This window comes from Xyrauchen texanus, chromosome 10, assembly GCF_025860055.1.
Source record: "Xyrauchen texanus isolate HMW12.3.18 chromosome 10, RBS_HiC_50CHRs, whole genome shotgun sequence".
NCBI lineage: Eukaryota > Metazoa > Chordata > Actinopteri > Cypriniformes > Catostomidae > Xyrauchen > Xyrauchen texanus.
The window spans coordinates 25675979-25701931 of NC_068285.1; the positions used below are offsets into that span (position 1 = coordinate 25675979).

Sequence of the window (25953 nt, forward strand, 5' to 3'; positions counted from 1 at the left end):
GTGCCAACTTGCTGTGCTTTAGCCACCCGGTGCTCTGCTCATTGTTGTGAGCATCGCTCCTCTGCGCTCCGTTGCCTCCAACTGGCCAGTAGCGTCCTTCACAAGCCTCCTCCAATGAGACCGATCTTGACACTGCTGTTACCAGTCATCGGCAAGTCCACTCAGCTCCACATACTCCTGTACCACATCACTCCATCTCTTCTCCAGCCCTTGCCGCGCCCGCTTAGCCCCCTCTATCCGGCCAAACAAAAGCCGTTTAGGCATGCGATTTGTGATGATCTCACACAATCCAGCCTGGTTAAACCCAGGATGGATCTTAGGCAGGCCAGCCTAAATGTTTCCAACCGGCGAAGATGTTCAATTGGGGGGGGTCCATGTTTCGCAAGCATAGAGAAGGGAGGGAATGACCGTGGCCGAGAATACCCGAAACGACAAAACGGGTAGCTTCCACACAGCGTTACGCAACCGATGAAAAGATAATGCCGCTCGACTGATTCGGAGTGAGACCTCTGCTGTCAAACCGGAGCTGGTCATAAGCACACTTCCCAGGTAACGAAAAAAACTCCACTCTCTACACAACTGCCCCATAACCAATTGGGAGCAGTGGGGGTGGAGGGTCTGATGGTACATAATACCCAGGCAGGTGCTTAGTTTTGGTTGGGCTGATGGCAAGGCCCCATCTCTTAGTGGCAAGCTCCAGGTTCATCAGCAGTGCTTCCAACTCCTCCTCTGAGTGAGCAGCAATCACTAGGATCATCAGCATACATAATGTGGTTGACCAATAGGGAGCCATCCCTTGACCGCACCCAGGCATCGATCAACCTCCCATTATATCTGTACCACATGGAAATTCATCCGGTACACACACACACACACAAAATATACACATGAACATTATTTAACTAAATATTTCTCAACAAATAAATATGTTAAATGCCTTCCAGGACATCAAATGAATCCGCAAATCGTTTTAGTGAATCGGTTTGGGCAGACAGTGACCCAAAATGAACTGCTAGATTTATATCAACCATCAGAATGGACAGATTCACTCACAAGATCTGAACTTCCCAATGCTAACTACATATAACAAAAAAGACAGTAAAGAAAATTACTTCTGATTATTCAGCTTGCCTGGCTGCAATGTTGCACATGCAAACAATGTAATATTAAAGCACTGATGCACTATTTAATTGCGTTAAAAGGAGAAAAGAAAATTTAGATAACAGTTGTCTGTCTCAATAAATACAAACAATTTTCACAATACTAAAAATTTACCCAAGTTAGTCGCATCCATACATTTAGTTGCCCCACAACACTGATGTGAAAAAGGCTCTCTCTTATAGAGAAAAGTTCTAACCGTTCAGAAATTCTGTTGGAAGAAAAGCAGAATTCCAGGTTTCAGGATCATCTGTTCTGACGCATGCATGCTGAGACAGCTGGACTTCTGCCACCAAAACTGATCATAGGAGGAGGATCCATGGCAGGTGTTCAAGTAAAACTCTTTTTTGTTTCAGAGAGCATAGTGAAATTTATCTTACTAAAGTTTAAAAATGTATGGCAAGAATTCAAGTAAAACCTTTGTTTGCTCCATACTGCATGCAACATTGTTGAACACAGAAAGCTGTGACGAATGCTAAAGTACACAAAAGAACTGCTGATGTGTAAACACAAGATGCACATACACACATGAACAAAAACATAAGTCTTTGTCCGAGGCAGAAAAGTGGAAAAAGCAGTGTGTAGAGAGTGCTTTACAGCACAGCAGCTGGATAGCATCAGAGGAGAGCACTAATCAGAGGACTGCAGCTGGCTCTGCATGGGGAGAACTTCACTATCAGTTCTCAAATACTGCCCTTCAGTACAGTCCAGAGTAGCAATTGCAATCATTCTCTCTCTCTCTCTCTCTCTCTCTCTCTCTCTCAAACACAAACACACGTAAACACGCACTCTCTTTCTAATCCTCTCCTCTTGTTAAAATTAGCATATGCAAGTTGTAGAAGTAAAAATCGCATACATTTTCTGCATAAAGAAATGGATTTTAATGATATTGTACCAAATATTCCTAGACAAACCATGAGCAAGATTGTTAAGTTGTGATGAATGCTTCTGTAGAAGCCACAAGTGTGATTTCATCTTCATTAATAAAAAGAGTTTAGTAGTCAAATTACCAGTAGAAAACTACACTACCCATAAACCCAAAGTGAGATCCACCAATAAAAAGTCTACTGGACAAATAAACAAAACTAATAACCATGCCAAAAGAGCTCAGCAGTGACCTCCCAATCCCTTCAAGCACTGGCATTACTGCAATAACCTTACACAGCCTGGTCTAATAAAACCACATTACCTCCAATTCACTCGTACCAACATTAAAAAAAAAAAGAAAAAAGAAAAGAAAAAAAAAGGCATTATTCCCCCTCACAGAAATCACGAGTAACACGGCAGATTATCACTTCAAATACACTTTTCACAGTAAATACTTTCCCTGAGAACGTGCAATAAACAACTTAAAAATCATCTTGGAAAAATGTCACCACAGTCACATAATTTTTATGAGATCAGGCTGGTCTTATGACACTGCCAAACAATATAAACTACATTTGTATATATTTGAAGATTGATCAATAAATGATTTTAAACTATTAATAAATGGAAAAATGTTATACTGTACTGTTGTTTTTTTAATCCAAATTGCATAATTCACAATGCTTCATGTGATGTGTACTTTATTGCATCATAAAGGACTTAAAGTACACATCTTGTACATTTTGTCTATTTAAGATTTTAAAATACATATGTGGTTCAAATCAAGGTAAGTAATGTTGTGATTCATAATTTTTTTTTTGAAATCCCTATGGAGAAAATGAATGTGAAAAATGCTTCCACAGCCTAGACCCAACACTGGCAGCGCTGTAAAACTGAAGGACTGAATGGAGAGGAGGCGGCGAGAAAGACAAATTGCTTTAAGCGACAAAAGCCTAGAGAATGGACACTGTCTATTTTCAACCCTGACTTGGCTCTCTCTGGCCATTCTTTCTAACAATGATTAAAAAAAATAATCTGTGTACAAATGAGGTCTATTCCACCGTGCATGTGTGAGACAGGAACGTGTCAGCCCCATCTTGAAAATAGCATTCAGTTGACAAAATTAGCCAAGGTACTGATGCATAGCAATGAGTGTTATTTTCAACCCATTTTCAATGGATTTCACTACATTAGATATCTGAAAAATAAACGCATTTGCAAACAGTAAAAAGGATATGACTGGGAAAGTCCTATACTTTCATAAAAATAGACTAAACTATTTTGAGGTAGAGGAAGTACATATCTTAGGTAATAAAAGATTTATCAAGCTTTACAAAAATAGCAGTGTGTGGGGGCTGCAGCCTAAAAGCTTTTGCTTCTAAACATTTTGAGGTTTTTATCCGTGCCATCTAAGAAAAGCAGGGAGCGGATCTTTCAGGGGGTCTGGTCTTGCCAGAGGGGCAATGATGTTTTAAAGAGCTTTTAATTCAGCAGCAGCCTCAGAGTTATATCATTCTATCTGTGCTGGAGATCATGCAACTGTAGGTGTATTTACTCAGGGGAAATACTCTACGCTCCCACAGCAGAAAAAGTTTCCTGCCTCATGTGCCTTATTTCTCGAATTCTTTAAGTTCTTAAAGCAACTGCTGTCTGGTTCATGTAATGTCGAAGCTGGCAGGGTATTTTCTAGTATTGTACAGGACTTGGTGGCATTGACAGGTTATTTATTCCCCATCTGTGGTACTAACTGATCTGTAAATCCTAATTTCAGCACTGCCTCTGATGGCTGACAAAAGCAGTAGGCCTGGTCTTGTCAGAGAATGGACCATTGAGATTTTTACACAGAGTACATTATTCAACCTACTCACGTGTCTTTCAAAAAAATATTTCATTTTCTTTTGTCTGTGGAACACAAAAGGCATTATTTATAGCAGAATGTACAAGTTGCTCTTCTCCATTCAAATGAAAGTGAAAGTGACCACAGCTAAATTTCACCTTAAATTTTGTCCTGTTTCTCACACAAAGCTATTGTGGGGTTGAATATCAACAAAGAAATTCATTTCTGTGTTATAACCACCACTTTTTATGAAAACAGATCTCATGTATTCAAGAGAGTGCTGATAGTGATATATTAGGCTATTGGCTGAGGTGTTTGTGTATTGGAGTCTGCAAATAGTCACAACTTGGGTTCAGTTGTGGTTAATGGTAGTCTGCTGATTGGTCAGTTTAAATGTATCAGGTCACATGGTAAAATAGTATAAAAGAATATTGTACATTTTCTCTAGGTCTCTTTCCACTTTGGCTCTTTTCTCTCTGGGTTCTGCTCTTGGGTAACTGGGATAATGGCCATCAGACCAATCTCCCAGCTCTCAATGGCATCTCTCTCTCTACCCTTTCTCTCTCTTTCTATCCTCCATTCTCTCTCACTCAGATAGTATGCATACTGGTTGCATATGCATATTTCTAATTTGTAACTATTATATCTATATTGTAACCATCTGATGTAACCTTGTAAGACTTTGCTGTTATTAAACATTTCCTCATGTCGTTTAATTTCACTGTGAAGCTAATATTAAGATTTAAAGGTGCAATATGTAACAATTTTCATGTAATATTCAGCTTTTTTTTTCTTTTTTTCTTTTCTTTTTTTTTTTTTCTTCTATGTGTGAACGGCTTGTAATGCAACTTAAGAAACGAGTCTTTCCCAGACTTCCTAGGTTGCCTATAAAGAAGTGTAGACTGATTTTCATGTGAAGGGAGCGGGTTGCTTTTGCCAGGAAAATCCAAAGGATGTGACGTTTATACGCACTCCCGAGAGCCTTGCCGCAGTTATCGCTTCTCTTCCACTATTCAACAGCAACAACAAAATGTAACACTAGGAATCATTATCTTAGAGATGGAATCCAGCAAATGTCAGGATCCCAGAATAACACAACTCCTACACAAACTCTGCGCAAGCCAAAAAAAATTGTATCTACTGAATCCCATCTGGCTAAGCGGGAACGTGATTGTGGTCAAGCAAATACTAGAGTGAACATCAGCAGTGCATTCAATTCCTGGAGGGACATTTGTTCGGTTTTGTGGATCAAAACCGACCCTGAATTGGCATTCAGCTCAATAGCTGTTAGGTAAATTTTGTGGATGATAAAGGTAGCTGTTTATAAAATAGACTGTACATTATAAATATGTTGACACAATTCAGTATTGATGTCAATACAAAGCTGGCTAGCTAGCAAACGCCGACATTGACTGCATTTATACGATAGCCTATAGATATCATGCAAAGAAAAGTGATTATTTTACACTACAGTCTTGCATAGTCAGACCTATATCCATATTTTGTTTGAGCCACGTTCCAGCATTGGAGAGTCAAATATAATATGCAGTCTCAAAGTTTGTAGTAAAACAATCATAACTGTGTAATTTGAATTATGCTACCTCATCTGTCAGCATGATGTCTGTGAATCATGTTCAGTCTCTTTGTAAGTTACGTCATTTTTTTGGTCGATGCTCGCTCATGCGTCCCTGTGGAGTGAATGCACAAGCGTGAGCACGAGCATTAGGTAGCTGGCTGCAGTTCACTTAATGGCCACAGGTGTCATTAATAACAAGGGTTTCTGAATCTTACATACTGCACCTTTAAGTGCTACATACTGCAGTACGATGAGGTCATAGCAAGGTTCTAAACAATGTTCTCCCACATATTTAGCTAATCTAACTGCGCTTACGTCCGTTGTAGTAAGCGCAGAAGTTGATTATGGACAAGAAATGCACAGTTTTTTTTTAATCTTGCGGTTAACAATACTTCAGCCACCTCAGTATACCTACAGCTTGGACCACTGCAGTAGAAAAACCCACATCACACTTTCATATGGATTCAGAAGACTTGAAAATATAGTGCACAAGATGTATGGTATGCTTTTATGAAAAAAAATTAAAATATGATTGAACTGAACTGAAATGGTTCCAAGGAATAAAACTGAAAACGAACAAAATCTTTTGTAGAATTTACTAGATTTATTATTTATTTATTTTTTTATAAAACCAAAGTCTAAATGATTTATCACATTAAAGTTTGGTTGAACGTGATAAGAATGTGCTTTGATTCTGAAGCATCACACATTTCTTTGCCAAAGTTGTGTGCGCATGCATGCTGGAGAGAGAGATTTTGTCTTTTAATTGATTTTAGATCCAGATGCCAAATGTATATATTAAATATTTTGGTTCCTAATAAGAACAAACCAAAAAGAATAACATTTCATTTTCAGTCCCTGCTTCTATCCCTCAGAGCCCTGTTTTCCTTTGTGTAAAATTACACTGGCATCAATACTAAGGCCTATATTCAGTAAACATTTAAAATAGTATCTTGGGAATTTAAAGAGTAAAGCTGTAATAAATCATCACCATAAAGGTGCTAAATATTAAAAACCTGCCCTTACCTCCAGCCATTAAACTTTCATTAAATGCTTTCAAGACACTTCAAGGCATCGAAACTATCAATTTTCAGCACTATCCAAGACACCTGCGGCCCTGCCAGGCCCCTCGGGATAAGTGATTCAGACACTTGATATGTGGTGCAAGACGTGCTAAAAGTCTAAGAGCTGATCCCTGATCTAACAGCCAAAGAGAAAAGGGCTGAAACGTAGGATGGCAACTCACCGCTGATGACATAACAAATTATGGGGGAACGTGTCTTTGTCAGCATCTGCAGTCTTACAATTAATTTCTTGTAAAATAAATTACAATTTGTTAAAAGGATTCTATCATTATTTACTCACCTTCATGTTGTTCCAAACCTGTATGACTTACTTTCATCCACAGAACACATAAGACCCATTCCTGAGTCACCATTCACTTCCATTGTATGGGAAAAAGCAGTGTTAGCTTTCTTCAAAACTTCTCATCTAGTGTCCACAGAAGAAAGCAAGTCATGATAGGTTTGGAATGACATGAGACTGAGTGAACGGTGTAAGAATTTTCATCCCTTTAAGAAATGCTGGACAAACAAGAAGCCACATATTACGCTTGCATCACAAATGTGATCAAACTAGCTGCTAGTGCCTGTATAAGCAGCTATGTACATGGAGAGCATCCTAACTATAATGAAACCTCATTAGTGGCTGATGCGAGATGCCATAATGGGCAACAACTTCGTGAACAGCCACTGGTCTGCACAAAACACCCATCACAGCCGAAACAAACAAACCTCATAATGACCTTCTTCTATCCACACTTTTCAATACCAATAAAATGACAAATAAGAATAGCATTAACTTTTGATTCTTCAACATTATGACTTTAGGTTAAAACTTGAATATATAAAGGAAAGGAAATTAAGTATATAAAGGGTATCAAGCAATATTTAATTAAGCACATTTGCCTTATAGTTTCTTAATTATATCTACAATAATGTTAATCATAAAAACTGCATGTTTACTATTAATACATCAGAAAAATGTGTACAATGATTTTAAAATGGAGTATTGCATGTCAGACTGTAGGACATGCTTGACATGCCATCACTGCTTGACATTTCATATCGAAAGAGCATTTCCCTTGGTTCTGTCAACCATACGAGATACAACTTTTTGCTGAGCTCACCGCAAGACATTGTGGGAATGCCTTTTTCACAAATGGCATCTGTATGTATGCCTGAATGCAGCCAAAATGAGATCTTTTTGGGAGGCAACATAATTTGCTACTTGCAATTTGAGGCAGCCTTTGTCCTCCAAGTGCTCCTACTGTATGATGATTAAAAACTTTGGCAACTTCAGTCAACAGTTTGGAGACACACTGACTCTTCAATAGCATCTATTCTTTAATGACACTTTCCTCAATTTAAATATAATAGTTAAGTCTTTAAAAACTGAAACAGGAACTATACTTCCAAACTTCCAAAAAAAACCCTGAACTATACATTTGAGATGATTAAATGTAACCACCATTTGCAGATATATCTACCTCGCACACACTGAGCATTTTTCATGAAATTTCTAGAGAGCTATCCACCTCTGGGAGTTATTATTATTTATAAAACACTTCTTTTTTTTTTTAAATATGCTGGACAGTTGGCAGCTTTTCCTTCACTAGCCAGTTGAACTCATCCATTTAAAACTAAAATTATAGCATTGAAGAATAGATATTTAGATCAGAGGTCTGTTAGATCATGACAAACAAATTCAATAAAGTGTGTCCAAACTTTTGTCTGGTAGTGTATAAACTAGGGCAGCAACAACGAATCGATAAAATCAATAAATACCGATAATGAAAATCAGTGACAAAGAATTTAATTATTGATTAGTTGGATTTATATGGCGAGCACGAAGAAGCTCGGTGAAAATGTGTTGGAAGATAAAACTCGTTTGAAGAATGACGGAGACAAATTGAAGCGGAAAAAACATGACCCAAGTTCTTCAGTGCAAGAGAGCACTTTATAAACTCTTCAAAGCTCATAGGCACAAAGTTTAATGTGGAGCGGCTACTGCTTCAGGTGCATTGACAGAGTGCTTGCTGTTTGATGTGCTTTAGATTTGTTACTCTCCAGCCCATAACTTACATTTCACTGCTATTTCTATGTTTTATAATGTACCGTATGAATGTCATGAATTCAAAATCTGGAACATTACCGCATTTTTACCACAAGTGAGTCTCCGTTAAACTTCAATGAGCGAACGACCCATCATTTTGAATAAACTTGCACAACATCATACCGCACTTTCAGTTTAAATATAATCAATCGTGCAGCGTTCATGGATGTCTCACTGATATCTCAGAGGTCAAGGTGTGCCAAGTTTTGAAGTTTCTTAGATCGTTTCTCATCATGTAACCGCATGTAGTACAAGCGCCGATGAGACTTTTCAGTGCAAGAGTGAATTTGCACTGCATTTGAAGATGATTGTACTATATTAAACTGTATATAATGCTAAATATAATGTATACTAATGCTAAGGGTCCTGATATTTCATAGTCCTGATAGTGTCAAATGTACTATCTGATTTCACCAGTAAACTTATACTATGGCAAATAGTATATTACTGGATTAGCAGGCACTACTCATAAAAATGTATTTTTGAAATGAATACTTTATAAACATGTCAGTTAGAATATGGTTTTAAAAATTACGTAATTAATTTAAAATAGAAATCAGTGACAGTGTACAAGCATATGTATCTAACATAAAAATGGATTTTTCAGAATATGTTATTTATATTTCTATTCTGGTGTCACCATTCCCCTCTGCTGGGCTTTGTTTTTTGTCCCACTCCATCCTTAATTAATCATTTTACTCCTGAAATAATAATAATAATAATAATACAATTACAAAATCAAACATAACTATTCACGATTCAGGCTTTATTCAAAAATTAGAATTGTAGAGGAATTGTTCAGTACAGTAAACAAAACCACATTCTTGCACCCTTTATCATTTCTGTTTCTTAAAAAAATATCAAAATAATCGTTAGTTGAAGTCCTAGTATAACCTTAAAAGTTTAACTCAGCATAAAAAGATCTTGTTTCCTTGTTTTACGCAGACTACTACATTTCTTGCTCTTTGACACTGAGAAAGGGGATCAGAGATTTAAGGGAAATTATCCTATATTAAGGACTGCCTATTTGTGCTGGTGGTAGAGGAATATGGTACACTGTGGTTATCAGGACTTTGCCCCAGAGAGCCTTAATGGGGGCAACCATGGAAACAACAGGACACTCATTACAAGAGTGCTGGGCCATTTAAGTGTGTGGAGGGTCATTATCTCACCTGTGGCTACTATAGCTAAAAGTAGGAGGGGGCAAGGGATGAAAGACCTAATGAGAGCTGTACCAGAGATAAATGCACACTACCATTTCCACTCTGATTCATAATGGTTACAGGAGAGAGCACGAACCTCAAAAGAGTGAAACAGAAAGAGACAGGCAGAGGAGAGAGCGAGACAAGAGCACATTGGAGCGGTGGTTCACAGCTGGTTTGCTTCAGGTGACCCAATAGTACAAAAAAATATTATCGTACAAAAATAAACACAAAAAAGTCCTTTAAAATCAACTATTTCATTATTGCCATTTATTTATCCCACGTATTTCTGTCAATGTTCATAGTTCATGGTTTTCAAGGATGAGGGCATATCACACAACCTGTCCACATTCAAATGTTCTATAAGATTAATTTTTACCATAATACCATAGGGTTTGATTGGACATTCATCCTTCGATGTCAACTACAAAAGATATGGGAAGCGTTTTTGAAAGTTTCAAAAGTTGAAAGGTCTATAGAGCTGTTCAATTTGTTGTCCTAAAACAACAAAATGCAGAGAAAAATTAAATTTTCCATCCATAGGTTCCTCCTCCTAATGGGTTTTTAAGAGTAGCTTTAGTTTTTCAACTGATGAATAAAATAAGGTCTGTGGTTATCATTACTTTAAGAGACTTTCTCATTTGGTTCAGCAAAGACATATATTGCTACAAGTTGCTAAATAAGGACTTTAACAACTATCTTCATAATTACATTTAATTCGGCATGTATGAAAACACATTTGCTTGAAAATGACATATAATTAATGGGACAGTGTTGCAGTTCATAACAGAAGCTCATACGTAGCTCATAAATCCAAAACAGTTCTAAATATCCTTTTGAAATTCCAGATGGAACTCTTAGTGAATCATCCTTTCATGTTGGACTACAAATTATGTCATTGCTGAACATCTCTACAGTGTTTAATTAGGTATCTTAAAGGAATAGTTCACCCAAAAAAGAAAATTATCTCATCATTTACTCGCCTTCATGCCATCCCAGATGTGTATGACTTTCTTTTATCTGCTGAACCCAAATTAAGACTTTTAGATTTTTAGTGAATGGGTGCCAAAATTTAGAAGAATTTCTAGCAAAAAAAGACTTAAATATTGATTGGTTTCTCAACAACACCACATATAACTTCTGAAGATATCGATTAAAACACTGGAGTCATGTGGATTACTTTTATGATGCCTTTATGTGCTTTTTGGAGCATCACAATTTTGTCACCCATTCACTTGTATTGTATGAACCAACAGAGCTGAACTATTCTTCTAATAGTAATAGTGTTCTGCAGAAGAAATAAAATCAAACACATCTGGGATAGCATGAGGGTGAGTAAATTATATGTCCCTTTAAAGGGATAGTTCACCCAAATTTTTTTTATCGTGAATGGATTTCAATCTGTTTCTCACCCAAAGTGACTGTATCTCTTCAGAGGACATGGATAAGACGACTCAAGTCATAAGGATTTCTTTTTTATGCTGTATTTATGTCCTTTTTTGGACCCCATTGACTTACATTGTATGGACAAAAACACTTATAAAATAAAACATCTTCAAAATAGACCTTGATCCCATTTTTGGCTCTCGACCTACCAGCTGAGAACCAGAGTCAGAAGCACAAGGTTTTCACTCACCATATCTATAAGGCTCTCCTGGATACGGCTGAGGGTCGTCCTCAGTCTGCTGCTGATCAACCCCAGGCCAGATGATTCATACTGCAAGAGACAGCAGAACACACACCATGAGGAAAACACTCCCTTTCTTCAGGCAAACCACTAGAACACACACACACAAAAAGCATAATCCCCACAGCCCAGAGCACACACACGCTACTGATCACTTCCAAGAAAGTGCACTTCATACACACACGGTTCCCACAGGCCTGAGTGTGGTTCATGACTTATGTTAATTAATTGCAATTTAGTTTTTCCATTAAGAGTGGAGGATGAATGGGAATGAAAAATCCTCCTGTGATCATTCACTGCAAATGTATTTACAAATGCAGAAATGAATGTAAGCAAGCCAATGTGTCATTAATATGCAGTAATTCTGATCCCAAGATGACATCAATGACAGAACTGCAGACATCAAATTAACTTTAAAATGATAACAGAGCAGTAAATCTCTAATAACACTTTTGTATGAACACTTTTAGAGAAGCATTAAATATACTGTAGAAATACCAAGGCCTTACACATTACAAGACTTCATAACAGACTTAATGTAATGTTTTTCCATTTTAAAATATGTTCTTCTATCCCAGTAGGTACATCAGCTTATTTCCCCAAAAACCGTAAACATTACGATTACAAATTATTGCACTTTGTTGAGCATCCCAACCAGCCTGACAGAGCAGCATTGGCTTAACCAATGGCATGAGTTTGAGGAAGGCCAATCTGACCAACCAGTCCATCCATTCAACCTGTAGAAGACAGGGGTAGTGTTCACACCATTTGTTAAATAAATCATTGAGCCCACTAAGCCCACTATGACTAATTATAAATTAATTTCTACCCAGTACTTACAAAAAACACACACACACACACACACACAAATAATATTTCCTTTGTGTCCAAACAAGGTACAGTGTGAAAAAATTTTGAACCAATGGAGTTTTCATTGTGGGTAGGGCAACCCAGGTGGAAAAAAACCCATCAGATTAACATGGATGAGATATATTGCATCACGCCTGGATAGGACAGCGTGGGAAATTGTAAGCATTATTAAAACTCCAATTAAAATAAGCTCTATTAAAGCTATTAAATTTTTCCTAGTTAAACATGGGCTAGATGGGCATGTTTGACCATGAACTGACAACACTTTCTGTACCAGCAGGGCTCTACAGTGTGAGTATTTCACTCGCATACGCCCCCAAAAATAGATATGTGCGAACCGTAAAATTAACCGTTATTTACGAGCACAGTGTGCGATTAAATATTACAAATGTAATTAATTTTTTTTTTAAGATAATTGTTTAAAAAAGACAAGATCCACATTCCACAAGCAGCTTGTGCCAACCACAGTAGAGTTTTCTGTGATGACGCAGTCCAGTCAGAGAGAGAAAGGTGAATAATGGAAAAAAGTATTGGTATAGATGACATCGCATTTTATTTTAAGCGAAAAAGAGACTAGGAGAAAGAGGGATTTGGCGAGGGGGATTCGCAAGGTTCAACTAATGAAGTCTCTTCACAAGGTTTACATGAGACGGCTAACGTTAGGGATGCTGAGAACAACGTTATCGAAGCTACCATGACCCCAGCTGTCACTTCAACGTCCATTGTAGCCCGTGGATGGAGAACATATAGATTCAATGCAAATTGGCTCAAAATGTTCCCATGGCTAGAGTTCGAAAACAACGTCATGTTCTGCAAATATTTTAGAGGGCAGAAACAGGTGGGCAACTCGTCCTTCGTGTAAGGAAACCCGCAGCTGAAATAGTGATGGGTCGTTTGCGAACGAGTTGGCTCTTGTAGGTGAACGAAATTTCAAAATTAAGATATGAATAATAAAAAGATTTTAAAAAAATATTAAAAAAATAAATAATATAATATAGGCCTTAATGCTCAAGCGCGCACATTAGTTCGGACTGTCTGCTCAGACTAAAAGCCTCACCTGTTGTTCCTGTCAAATTGCTGATATAATGAGAGATCGCTGGCTGACCTCTAAGTATGCCAGACGGTCAACAAACAAAAGCAGCTGGAAAACTGATATCCTTTGATTCTAGTAGGCATGGGTTCAATGTGTGATTTGGATGGTAGGTGCTGTTCCACAGATGTGTGTCCCTTTGTACACGCACACACACTCATACACGCAGTATAAATATGTATGTAATAAATTGTTTGTTAATAAACTCTGTATTCAATTTTCACTGTGCTCCTAAATTTCTTTGTGTGCTCCTTTATTATATCTCCTTGGGAAAAAAATTAGTGTAGAGCCCTGTACACTATATATCAATTTACCTCTCCCTTTTTAAGCTTTGTGAACAAATGGCTTCCAGGGGGACAATAATACTGCATTAGTGCATTCATGCACTGATTTTAACATTTCTGCAAAGTTTCCAAAGGGCCCATCTGTTAGCACGACAGACGCATCTCCCCCTCCGTTCCTCAATCTATCTTTAACACTTACTAAGCACTATTCAGGCTTTTCCTTACACTCAAGCATTTCATCATCCTGGTGGTGATTAATTTTCAGATAAGCCACTTGCCTATCTTTCTCTAACCCCATTCTTTCCATTCAAGCTGAGTTATTAACTTGAGCCAAGGAGCAATGAATGCTAAGACCAGTGCATCTCAGAATATGTGTACACTCTAATACTCTGGCAGTATACAATGCTGTACAGCCCTTTCAAATCATAATGTGTTCATTACTTAATGAAATAACAGAATATGTAATCTCCATTTCCATATGAAATTGAATGTCTTGTATGTTTAGAGTTAATCATGGGTGAAAGTGAACCCAAATGATCAGATCAATTTCAGGCGCTTTGTAATATTTTATTTAAAGTAATGGCATTTACTTATTTATATCGGTGCCTCTGGTGCTGTTCCTTATTTAAAGGGATAGTTTACCCAAAAATTCTACATTCACTTACTCATGTCACTCGAAACCCATATGAGTTTCTTTCTCGCATGGAACAACAGAGTTATCTAACAGAATAGTCAAGCTGCCCTGTCCTTGGTCACCATTTCATTTAAAAGCAGCTTGGACATTCTACTAAAAATCAGTTTTTGTGTTCCACGGAAGAAAGAAATCATACAAGTTTGCAAATGACATGCTAAGTGTGTACGATAAGCATGAGCATATGATGACAGAATTTTAATTTTTGGGTCAACTATTCCTTTAAGACTTCTATAAGTGGCTGAATCCACTCTCTTTCTATTTCTCAAATTGCCTGCCAAACAGACAAGAGAGGTGTTTTCTCATTTCATGTGCCTAGAATACCGCTGGGTAGGCTAAAGGCAAAAAGCTCATCCTCACTGGCATCTGACAACTGATCTTATAGCAGCTGTAAGCAAGGGTTCTTCTCTCCCTCAGACCTCACCTCTAATGGATTTGCTGTTGGATTTCTACAGGATGGAACTGAAGTGAAAATGTCTTTGGTCAGCATTTAAAATATCAACATTAATATACTACACTGTCACTCAGAGGATGAAGATGACTCGGGCTGCCCCCCAAAAGAGTTGGCTAGGCATACTGTACTTAAAGGAGAGTTTTGAATTATATCTTATTCGTTCACATTAGTTCCCACAAGCTCTCACAACAATCTCTCTTTACAAGGCTATAATATAAGGTCAAAAATCGCACGTCAGCAAAGCCTTGCTCAGTGGGGTTCGCAGTGAGAATCTGGGATTCAAAATCTAATTTAAACCTAGAAATAAACAGGAAGCTTTAGGAGTTAGAAAAATGTAAGCTATAGAAACGTTATCTTGTAAAATGTTACCTGTGCAGATTCTGCACACAAAAACATTTGTCTTAAAATGGTTATTTTATATTTTATGCTTATAGTGTTTCAGTAGGAAATATTAATTTTAGATTTCAACATTCCCTTTGCAAATAGAACTGAATAGAAGAACAAGGAGTCCCGCATCAGATGGTATGGCCCCCACAGAGCCCGGATCTCAAAATCATTGAGTCAGTCAGTCTGGGATTACATGAAGAGACTGAAGCAATTAGGACAGCCTAAAATGATAGAAGAACTGTGGCAAGTTCTCCAAGAAGCTTGGAACATAATATCTGCCAGCAACCAATAAAAACTGTGTCCAGGTGTATCTAGGAGAATTGGTGCTGTTTTGAAGGCAAAGGTGGTCACACCAAATATTGATTTAGCTTTTTGTATGTTTACTGGACTTTGTATGATGTCATTGATAAATGAAAAGTATTTATGGCATTATTTGTGAGGACATCCTCACTATGCAATATTTTTTACGTGCCTAAAACATTTGCAAAGTACTGTAAGCAAATTTGGGACATTGACTATGTTAACTTGTTTAATACAAAGGTCAAATTGTCTTGCTTCCACTGAAGAACACAAGATGCTCTATGGAACATTCTCAAATCATTCTGGAATAACACAGATCTTTTGCTTACACTAAAGGTCAAAAGTTTTGAAACACTCATTCTTTATTATAATTTTTTTCTTCACATTTTAGAATAACAGTAAAGTCATCAAAACTATGGAATAATAGAAATGGAACTATGGGAATTTTGTTGCGACTAAACAAAATCCAAAATATCTGTTATATTTTAGCATCTTCAAAGTAGTCACCCTTTGCCTAGAATTTGCAGACATGAACTCTTGACATTTTCTCAACCAACTTCTTGAAGTATCACCCTGGGATGCTTTTTAAACAGTCCTGAAAGAGTTCCCATATATGTTGGGCACTTATTGGCTGCTTTTCCTTATTAACTGGTCCAAGTCATCAATTTTTTTTAAATACATTTTTGTTTTATAATGAAATTAATTAAATTAAGTTACATTTTTATAATAAAAAATGTAACTGTGGTGGCAGTTAAAGTTTTGTCTAGAAAACTAATTTCAAACATTTAAGCAAACACCTTCAGATCAAAAGAATTTTAAGATCATGAGAAACATTTCAGTCAAGTGTTTCAAAACTTTTGACCAGTATTTTATACTTGTTGAATCCAAGCCATCTCGAGTACATGCTGTGATTAAAGTAAAGTGACTAAAGTAGCAAATACTTCCAAATTCAGTAATTCATGTTAATTTGTGAATCCAACTTTTTACTGAAATTGTTATGCTAATAATCTCAATTTCTCAACTCTTTTGGAGTCAGATAAATGTGAGTAACTAAATCACGCTAGATTTAATTCTGTCATATGGAGTTGATGTTGATAATATAGACATTCTGCCACAGAGTGATGACATCTCAGATCATTACCTCGTCTCTTGTATGCTGCGATCAGCTAATATCACACAATCTGCAGCAAATTATTGTTCAGGTAGAACTATTCTTTCAATCATTAAAGATAGCTTCACTAATAATCTTCCATATTTGTCTTAAATACTCATTAAGCCAAAAAGTCTAGAAGAACTTTAAATACGGTATAAATAGAATCACAGAAAATATAATTACAGTCTTCTCTAGCACTCTAGACAACGTCGCCCACTTCGATGAAAGAAAATTCTTAAAAAAAAAAAAAAAAAGCCCTGCACCATGGTACAAAGATGACACTCATGCTCTCAAGAGAGCAGCACAGAAAATGAAGCACAACTGGAGGAAAACAAAATTAGAGGTATTTCACTGTGCATGGAAGGATAGTGTCTGTAGCTACAGACATCCACTAAAAGCAGCCAGGTCAGCATATTTTAGCAAACTTGTAGAAAATAACCACAACAATCCTAGGTGCTTATTCAATACTGTCGCTACATTGGTTAGGAATAAAGGCTCAACAGAACCAGATATTCTGTCGCAGCAGAATAGTAATGACTTCATGAATTTAGTTACTGATAAAATATAAATAATCAGAAATAAAATTGGAATTATGCAATCATCAAAGTACCACAGAAAACAATGTCTCATAATCAATCGACTTCAATCCTTCGCTGTCATAGGTCATATTATATTTAATACCGATCTGTCCTTTGAAAATCAACTTTCCAATGTTTGTAGAACAGCATTCTTCCACCTCAGAAATATTACCAAGTTACAACACATGCTCTCTGTTGCTGATGCTGAAATATTAATTCATGCATTCATGACCTCAAGACTAGATTATTGTAATGCATTACTGGGAGGATGTCCAGCAAGTTCAGTAAAAAACTTCAATTGGTTCAAAATGCAGACGCCAGAGTGCTAACTAGAACCAAGAAATATGATCATATTAGCCCCATTTTTTCATTTAAATTCTGTTAACTTCGTACAAAGCTTTAAATGATCTAGCTCCGCAGTACTTAAGTGACCTTCTGCAACGCTACATTCCATCACGTTCATTGCGATCACAAAATTCTGGCCTGTTACGATTTTCCTCAATTGTTTTTGCTCAATTCTCGAGTGAGAATCATTTTTTTCAAATCTCTGAACAATTCGATTCTTGTTCAGATTTGAATTTCTTATTCATTTAAGCAAATTGCATGTGTTTTGGCACATGCTTGCATAAGAGTAAATACAATTGTCTACAATTTGCACAAGAACTAAAAGCACATCACTTGCTGAGTTGATTCTCAGTGAAATTGTCATACTTTTCACAACTTCTAAACATTCTTTCACCGTGTGAGCAATTATGCAAAATAATCCATTCAATTATCAAAATCTTTCAGAAATACATGTATATTCCATAAATATCTATGACATGGAATGTTTGTGATGTCTGCTAAATCTCTGGCCAGACCAACAACAGCGACAGGATGTCCACCAAGATGATGGGAACTTGTAGTGCTATGTACTGTGAGGAGATAAAAGAACTACTGCAAGTTTTTCTTTGTTGCTGGGGTTTTTTTCACATGGATGTAATTTTGTGGCAATTTTCTGTTCACTATATAGACCGATCAGCAACAACATTAAAACCACTTGCCTAATATTGTGTAGGTCACACCCTCGTGCCACCAAAAAAGCATCAACCCGCATCTCAGAATAGCTTTCTGAGATGATATTCATCTCGCCACAATTGTACAGAGTGGTTATCTGAGTTACTGTAGACTTTGTCAGTTCAACCCAGTCTGGCCATTCTCTGTTGATCTCTCTCATCAACAAGACATTTCCATCCAGAGAACTGCCCCTCACTGGATCTGTTGTGAGTGAAAATCCCAGGAGATCAGCAGTTACAGAAATACAATTGTGTGGCATACAGGTCAGGAGCTTCAGTTAATGTTCACATCAACCATCAGAATGGGGGAAACTACATGTAAGAAATGTGTAAAAATGTACATGCAAATGTGAATTTTCTGTCTATATGTAACACATTAACCCTAATCGCGACCACAAGGAGGTTACCCCATGTGACTCTACCATCACTAGCAACCGGGGACAATTTGGTTGCTTAGGAGACCTGGCTGGTGTCACTCAGCATGACAAGGACTCTGCGGGGGGTGGGGGGGTAGTCAGCGTCAATACTAGCTGAGCTACCCAGACCCCCAGTTGGTTATGTCTTAAGTAAATCTAAACATTTGATAAAAGATGTCAAATCTGGAATGTCTTGGAATATCACATCACTGCATTACAAATCGCAGACCTGCCACTGTATATCACGTAATTAATATTAATCAAACAACAATAATGACAAACAAAAAGATTCTCACGGCTCTTGGCTGAATAACTTCAGTAGATTTAATAAGCCCTCTACAATCAAATGGGAACACAAATATAAGCCTGAAGAAAAACAAAAACAAAAAAAAATCTACAGCTAACTTTAATTACAACCCTGATTAAGTCAAACTCCAACAGCATCAAATCAGTATTAATATATTATATCTAATGTTCATGCATTGAAGACAACGCCAATAATTGAAGCAGTTGAACTTTACAATTGATTACTTTCATAATTTGTTCTTTGTTTTACAAACTTGCCTTCCTCAACATCTCACATTGGCAAGAAGTAGTGAGAAAAAATCTGATACCCTAATTAGGCCTCAGTTTGTCTGTCACTCTGGAAAGTAATGAAACCTGCAATAGTGCTAAAAAAGCCCCATGTCATTGTGAGGTTGAGAAGGCAATCTTGAAACTCAAGAATTGTGTTTAAGTGGATGATACCTCGGAGGGAAAGTCCTATTGTCAGCCTGCAGTGGTGGAGACGGACCACTTGACACCATTTCGCACAGAAGACATTGACATGGAAAGGTTGCTTTACTTTGCAAAGTTCTGACAAAAGGGGGTCCAAGGGAGGATGGCTGACAGGCTCAAACCTTTTGTGGAATGTCTTGCAATATTTCTGTAGCGTACAGAAGTCAAAGAGTAGCAATCAGGTCATGTACCATAGTTTTGAAGAGCTGTGTGGGCAAACATTGAGGTATATAGTCCAAGAAGAGGAAGGTTGCACCCAAATATTAATTACCCAGAGTTACTGTAAGGTTCCTGGCTAAGACTTTTCTACAAAGCAAACAGAAAACTGCATAGCAACTAGTTGGGGGTCATTGCATTATTTACCTGCAATGACTTGCGAATGAGAATGGAACTATTCCATTAACTTCTTGATAGCTGAGGTGGCATAAGTTATAAGGCCATTAGAGACAGTCCATAGAAAATAAATACAGTGCTCTAGAGAGCTAGAAAATGTTTCTCCTAATGGAGATACTAAGTTGTGCTATATTCTGAGACTTTCCTGCGGTGTTGAGGACAATGACGAAAAAATACTTTTAAGATATACAAATTTCCATTTCATAACGAAAAATCCATTAAATTGAACTGAGTAATCGGTAACACTTTACAATAACGTTCCATTCGTTACTGCATTAGGTGTCATGAACAAACAATGAACAACATATTTTTACAACACGTATTAATCTTTGTAAAAGTTAGTTAATTAAAATACAATTGCTCATTGTTAGTTCATGTTTATTAATAGTGCATTAACTAAGAAATCTCTAGCTTTTTTCAAACATGTCTGAACTTTGGGTGCTTCAATATTGAGAGGTCTGCATTGAAATGACACAAAAGAGAATTCTAGTCATGAACTAATGCAGGTTAATTTTCTTTTTCTGAATTGTTTTGAACATCCCCCTACTAGGATCAATGATGTGCATCCATCCAACTGTGTATGCAAGTTGATTTTTGCTGGGCAGGGAGACCTCACTACCGAAGCAAAATACTTCATACAAATCTAAGCACAAAGAATGCTGAACCGCAGCATGCCAATGAAGTCGCAGAGATTTAGCTCAGAAATGTAAACTTATTCGTCGATGTTCAGCGTCCAGACTCCTGAGGCAAAATCCAAGCATATCATTAAACAGTTGCTCACATGATAATGGAAGTAATTATAGAACAGTGCATGCCCGTAAGGCTCACAGACATTAGTGGGAAAACAATGAGAGGAATGGCTTTGCTTTATGAACATGTGCCATCCAGAGGGAATATACAACAGACCCCAGCAAACATCCATTTGTATATAATAAATATTTCATAATGTTAACATGGAGGAGATTGAAAGTGGATGAGAACAACAATGCTGTAATTTCGTGTGTGTTTGAAATGCATACCATGTCATTGCGGCCAAAGAAGGTGTAGACAGCATACAGGTAATAGTCAAAGAGCTGAGACACACAGTGGATGACATCAAAGGCGATGGGCTTCAGAATATTCATCATTTGCATGTATTTCCCTATAACAGTAAAATGAATCCATAAAAACCTAAAATACTGGCAAACAACCGAAGTTCCAATACAGTTCAAAGATAAAAAATCTAATAAAAAAACATACCATTCTATAACATAAAAACTGTCCAAGGGACTTGAGTAAGCAAAATATAAATACATTTAATGTAATAACTAAAAAAAATTTACAATAACATTTTGGTAAATGTCCCACCCAAAGGTATTGTGACATTAATTTAAAAAGGTAACCATTTATTAATTATATGTTTTAATTATTATTTTGCTATTTATTTAAATTTCAATCTTTAAAAGTCAAATCTAAATGAAATTTCAGTAACAGATCACATTAAAGTTGAATTTGTTAACATTTGTAAATTCATTAGGTATCATGAGTTATAACAATATATTTAAAATAATGAATTAATCTTGGTTAATTTGTGTTAATGTTAATAAAAAAACACAACTGTTTATTTTAAGTTCATAAAGCGTTAACAATATTAACAAAACTCAACTTTTAATTTGAAATATTTATTAGTACATAGAAATTAACATTAACCAAGATTAAGTGCTGTAAACGTATACATTGTTACTTCATGTTAACTTATGCAGTTAATGTTAATGAATATAAACTTATTGTAAAGTTACCAAATCTATCCTTATTTTATTATATATTATATATATATATATATATATATATATATATATATATATATATATATATATAATATTTTTTAACATCATTATGCATAGCGAATAATTACTGGTTAAATATTGATTATCGGAATAAACTATTTTTCCATCAAGCAATTTAGCTGTTTGCACCAAATAACTTTCCTATATCGGTAGACTGTTTACAGTTGCCAAGCAAAGTAACAACTTGCCTCATTAACAAATAATGTGTGGTCAAAGGTGTGCGTTCATAATTCTTTTTACAATTGCACCAAACGTGGCTCAACCATACAGAATCAGACCTATCTGTTTTAATAATTATTTTTTTTACTTTCACATCCTAACATCTTCACCATTTCACAACATTTGCTTTTTGCAAAGTATCCTGGAAATAAACAACTCCCAGGGATTTATGATTATATTTTGTAAGTTTTGCTTACGTAGAATATTTAAAACGAATGGATCGTCTCATCCAACCTTTCAAACATGTGTTCAAATAAACCCGAAAGATGAGCTGTTACATGCTCAGAATTAAGTTAATGACCGGAAACTGAAACAGAACACAGCTGAGTCTGTGAACGCACCTCTCTCATAATAACACAGTTATTAGCCAGCTAATTAGAGGACAAATTGCAGTCCCTCGCTTAGGGTCAACTTTATCATGCACCATCAGTCTTGCGTAGTTGTAAGGTCAGAGGTCTATTACTCACCGACCAGGCGAATCACGTTGAGGGTTGTGTTGGTGAGGATGGGGGCATTGGCTCGGTTCAGATTGTAGTCAGACCTTTTCTGGCTGTGAATGGTCTCTCTGGACATGCTGATTAAGAGTGGACAGAACATGGACACACAGATGCTGGGTCAGACAACTTAATGACCTCAAAACTGGAGTCTCATTCACACACTCTCTTCATTAAACTACCATGGGTTCAAAGTCTGCGGTCTCTCTGGTTTGCAGAGCAGATCTATGTATAATCTTTATCATTTATGTATGTCATTGCTTTAGCCTTGATAACGAAAAAATAACTTAACTAGCACATTATAAAGTACCCAAAAAACATGTAACAGAAAAGTACTTGACTTCATGAACCAATTAATACACATTTTACAGATATTGCTAAAATTGATATTAATACACAATACACATATTGCTAAATACATTTACATTGAATCATGTAGCAGACAGTTTTATCCAGGTTTGTTTATCCAATTTTATCCAAATGTTTTTATACATTAATAGGCAAACCAACATTAGGGCACTATTTTAAGAGCACTAGCGCTAAGTGCAGTGCTATGCTTTTAAGTAATAAGCGCAAAGTCAGTGGGCATGGCAATGAATTTTGGCATTTTCGTGCAAGCATGGAGGTTCTTCTCCGGTTGTTGCACCTTCTGCATCCTATTAAATAGTCCATTCCCTATCAAACACCCGCGACATAAAGACAGCACATTCATAAGTAGCTGGTTGAGTAAATGGACTGTGTGCAGTGAATTAAAAGAATATAAATATTTCTATGACTGTGACATGCGCCTTTTATAAGTATAGAAAATGTTATTCTCGTCAGGATTTTGATGTACATTCCATTAAATTATAGAGAATGTAAGTATTATTAATCATTCTAATCTACTGACACACAAATCATGGCTATTAACAGTGATTGTATCAGCATGCACTCACTTCTACCGGTCAATTTAGATTTGGAAAAATGTTATTCATTTATTGAAACAAAAAAAAAAAAATTCTAAATTCAAATTACACTTAATTAAAATATAATCAAAATAACAAAGTGGTCAACCAAATCCAAACATTTAACCCTCTCTAACTTCTTTTAGTGGCCCCATTTGTAGTGATTTATAATCATTCAAAGACAACAGTTGGAAAAAATCAAATACAGATTAGATCATTAATACAACTGTAAATATAAACAGAATAAAATAATTAAAAAAATAAACCATGAAACACAGATAGTTTGACAAAAATCTCATAATTTTTTGTTTCATAAAATGACAATTGTCAGGGACAATTTGATTTGCCACTATATTTCCAGAGTTTGGACATTAACTTTATTACCACCTGCTGTTGAAATGTTGGAACTGAGTTTAGACTTTGTGCTAAAAAGAGACCTGCTTTTGAAACGTCTTAGCTCAACAACCTTTTTTTCAGGAAAATAGCAATTTGCGCTTTGTGCCACTTCATTAACATACAATACACCAATAAGTTAAGATAAGATAAGATGAAGCACACGGTCCTTGTGTGTAGCGCTGCGCTTTGAGCACTCATGAAAATAGAGCCATAAAGGTCCAAATCAAAATGCTGAAAGTAAATTGTTGAACTCAAAAGTAGTTATTTCAGGGGAAAAAACATATATATTTTTTTCCATACAATGAAAGTCAATGGGTTCCAATGTTGTTTTGAATGGACAAAACAGTTGAAACATTCTTTAAAATATCTTCTATTGTGTTCAGCAGATTGCATACAGGTTGACATTATTTTTTTTTTTTCATTTTTGAGTGAACTATCCCATTAAGGATACACTTTTAAAGATAAACACTTGAGGGGCTTGTATGATATTCAGAAGGTAGTTTGAGACCTCTGATACACAAGGCACTGAAGCCAGTCACAATATAACATGAGTTTAAGTAAGTCATTGTAACTGTGAAGGCACTTTTATATCATTTTAAATTAGGGCTGTCGATTTAACATGTTAATTCAGTGCGATTAATTTTACAAAAAATAACACATTAAAAAACATTTACGCAATTAATCGCAATGCTCCCTGACCGTAATAAGGAAGATTCCTGAGAGATTCAAGCTTGTAGTACCACCTGTTTACTCCAGAGGGCAGTAAGTGAAATTTCAGCTGTATGAGCAACGCGCTGTTTATACAATGAAGAAAACACTTCAGTAGACAGAACAACACAAACATGCGTTACGTTCTTGTGTTCAAAACACTTGAAGGAGCGCAAATACGATCTAAGGGATTTCAAGATGTGTTTAAAGATTGAGTATTAAACTATATTTAACTTGACACAGTGATCTAAATATTTTATGTTTATGACGCAACGCACCCGAAACGCGACAAGCATGTCTGATGCAGGTGTAAATTGACAGGTCCTTAAACAAAACTTTTTAATATTTAAAGATAACTATGTATAATTATTTCATCATTATATATTGAATTATTGTTATATGAGGGGCTTTCTCAGCAAATATTTGTATATGCGATTAAATGCGATTAATTAATCGGGACAGCATGTAATTAATTCGATTCAAAATTGTAATCGGTTGACAGCCCTATTTTAAATATACAAAATGTATTAGATCCCTCAACATCTGGCAGTCTCTAACAATTATATTTCACAACATGTAAAGCACCAACTGATTTATTGTGATGAAAATTGTCAGCCATCTATGTGAGGAACAAACAGGCATTAAATATTCATCAGCATTTATATCCCTAATCATACTGGATTTATACCATTTCTATCACATTTAAACAAGGAGAGAAGCCAAGAACAAAATCAGAAAAATGTCAGTGTTTGCATACTCGCGTAGTCGGCAAAGCAGCTATGATGTGCAGTACCGAAGGGAGCGAATTTAAAAATCTCCTTGAGACTCAGTTTTATTTAACTTCAAAGCTCAGAATGACTCTAAATGGGGGGCTTGTGGACTTAAAAGGCTCATTCTTCATAGAATAATTAAAGCACTTCTCTTTGATAAGAGGATAATCATTGCATTCAATGTAGATGGTGTGAATTTCAACTTCAGCTGCCTGAGAGGGAACATGGCTCCACAAATGAATTGTGTTTGCTACCTTCTGCCCTTATCTAAGGTTAATTAATTAAATGATAAGCAACCTGAAGGTACAGCATACTAAAAAACACACACAATTAATGCCTACACGGACATTTTAACTTAATGAAGATTGGTCAAATCACAAGATTTATGAATCCTATCTGTGGGGTTAATCTTGGTATACAGAAAACAATGATGTCTTGGATTTATTTATGTAGCAATATATATGTAGCATTTTTCACACTTAAGTTATTTTAATTTATGGTCATTTTAGGTCAGTATAACTAGAAAACCTTTGTTAGATGTACACAAATGTTTCAGTTCATTCAACTTTCTTTACTTAAACAGGTATGTCACACAAATGAGGTTTAACAAACAAAACCTTAATTTAATTGTCTCAAAAGACAATAAT

At 36.2% G+C, this 25953-nt stretch overlaps 1 protein-coding gene across 1 annotated transcript in view; it reads right to left on the reverse strand.

The window, feature by feature from the left end:
- LOC127650657 (syndetin-like) overlaps positions 1-25953 on the reverse strand; it is a 199768-nt gene that overhangs the window by 62280 nt on the left and 111535 nt on the right. The window contains exons 20-22 of the mRNA XM_052136228.1: positions 22462-22568; positions 20969-21090; positions 11451-11531 (exon numbers count right to left, since the gene is read on the reverse strand). Coding sequence (XP_051992188.1) covers positions 11451-11531; positions 20969-21090; positions 22462-22568 — 310 coding nt within the window. The remainder of the gene's footprint in view (positions 1-11450; positions 11532-20968; positions 21091-22461; positions 22569-25953) is intronic.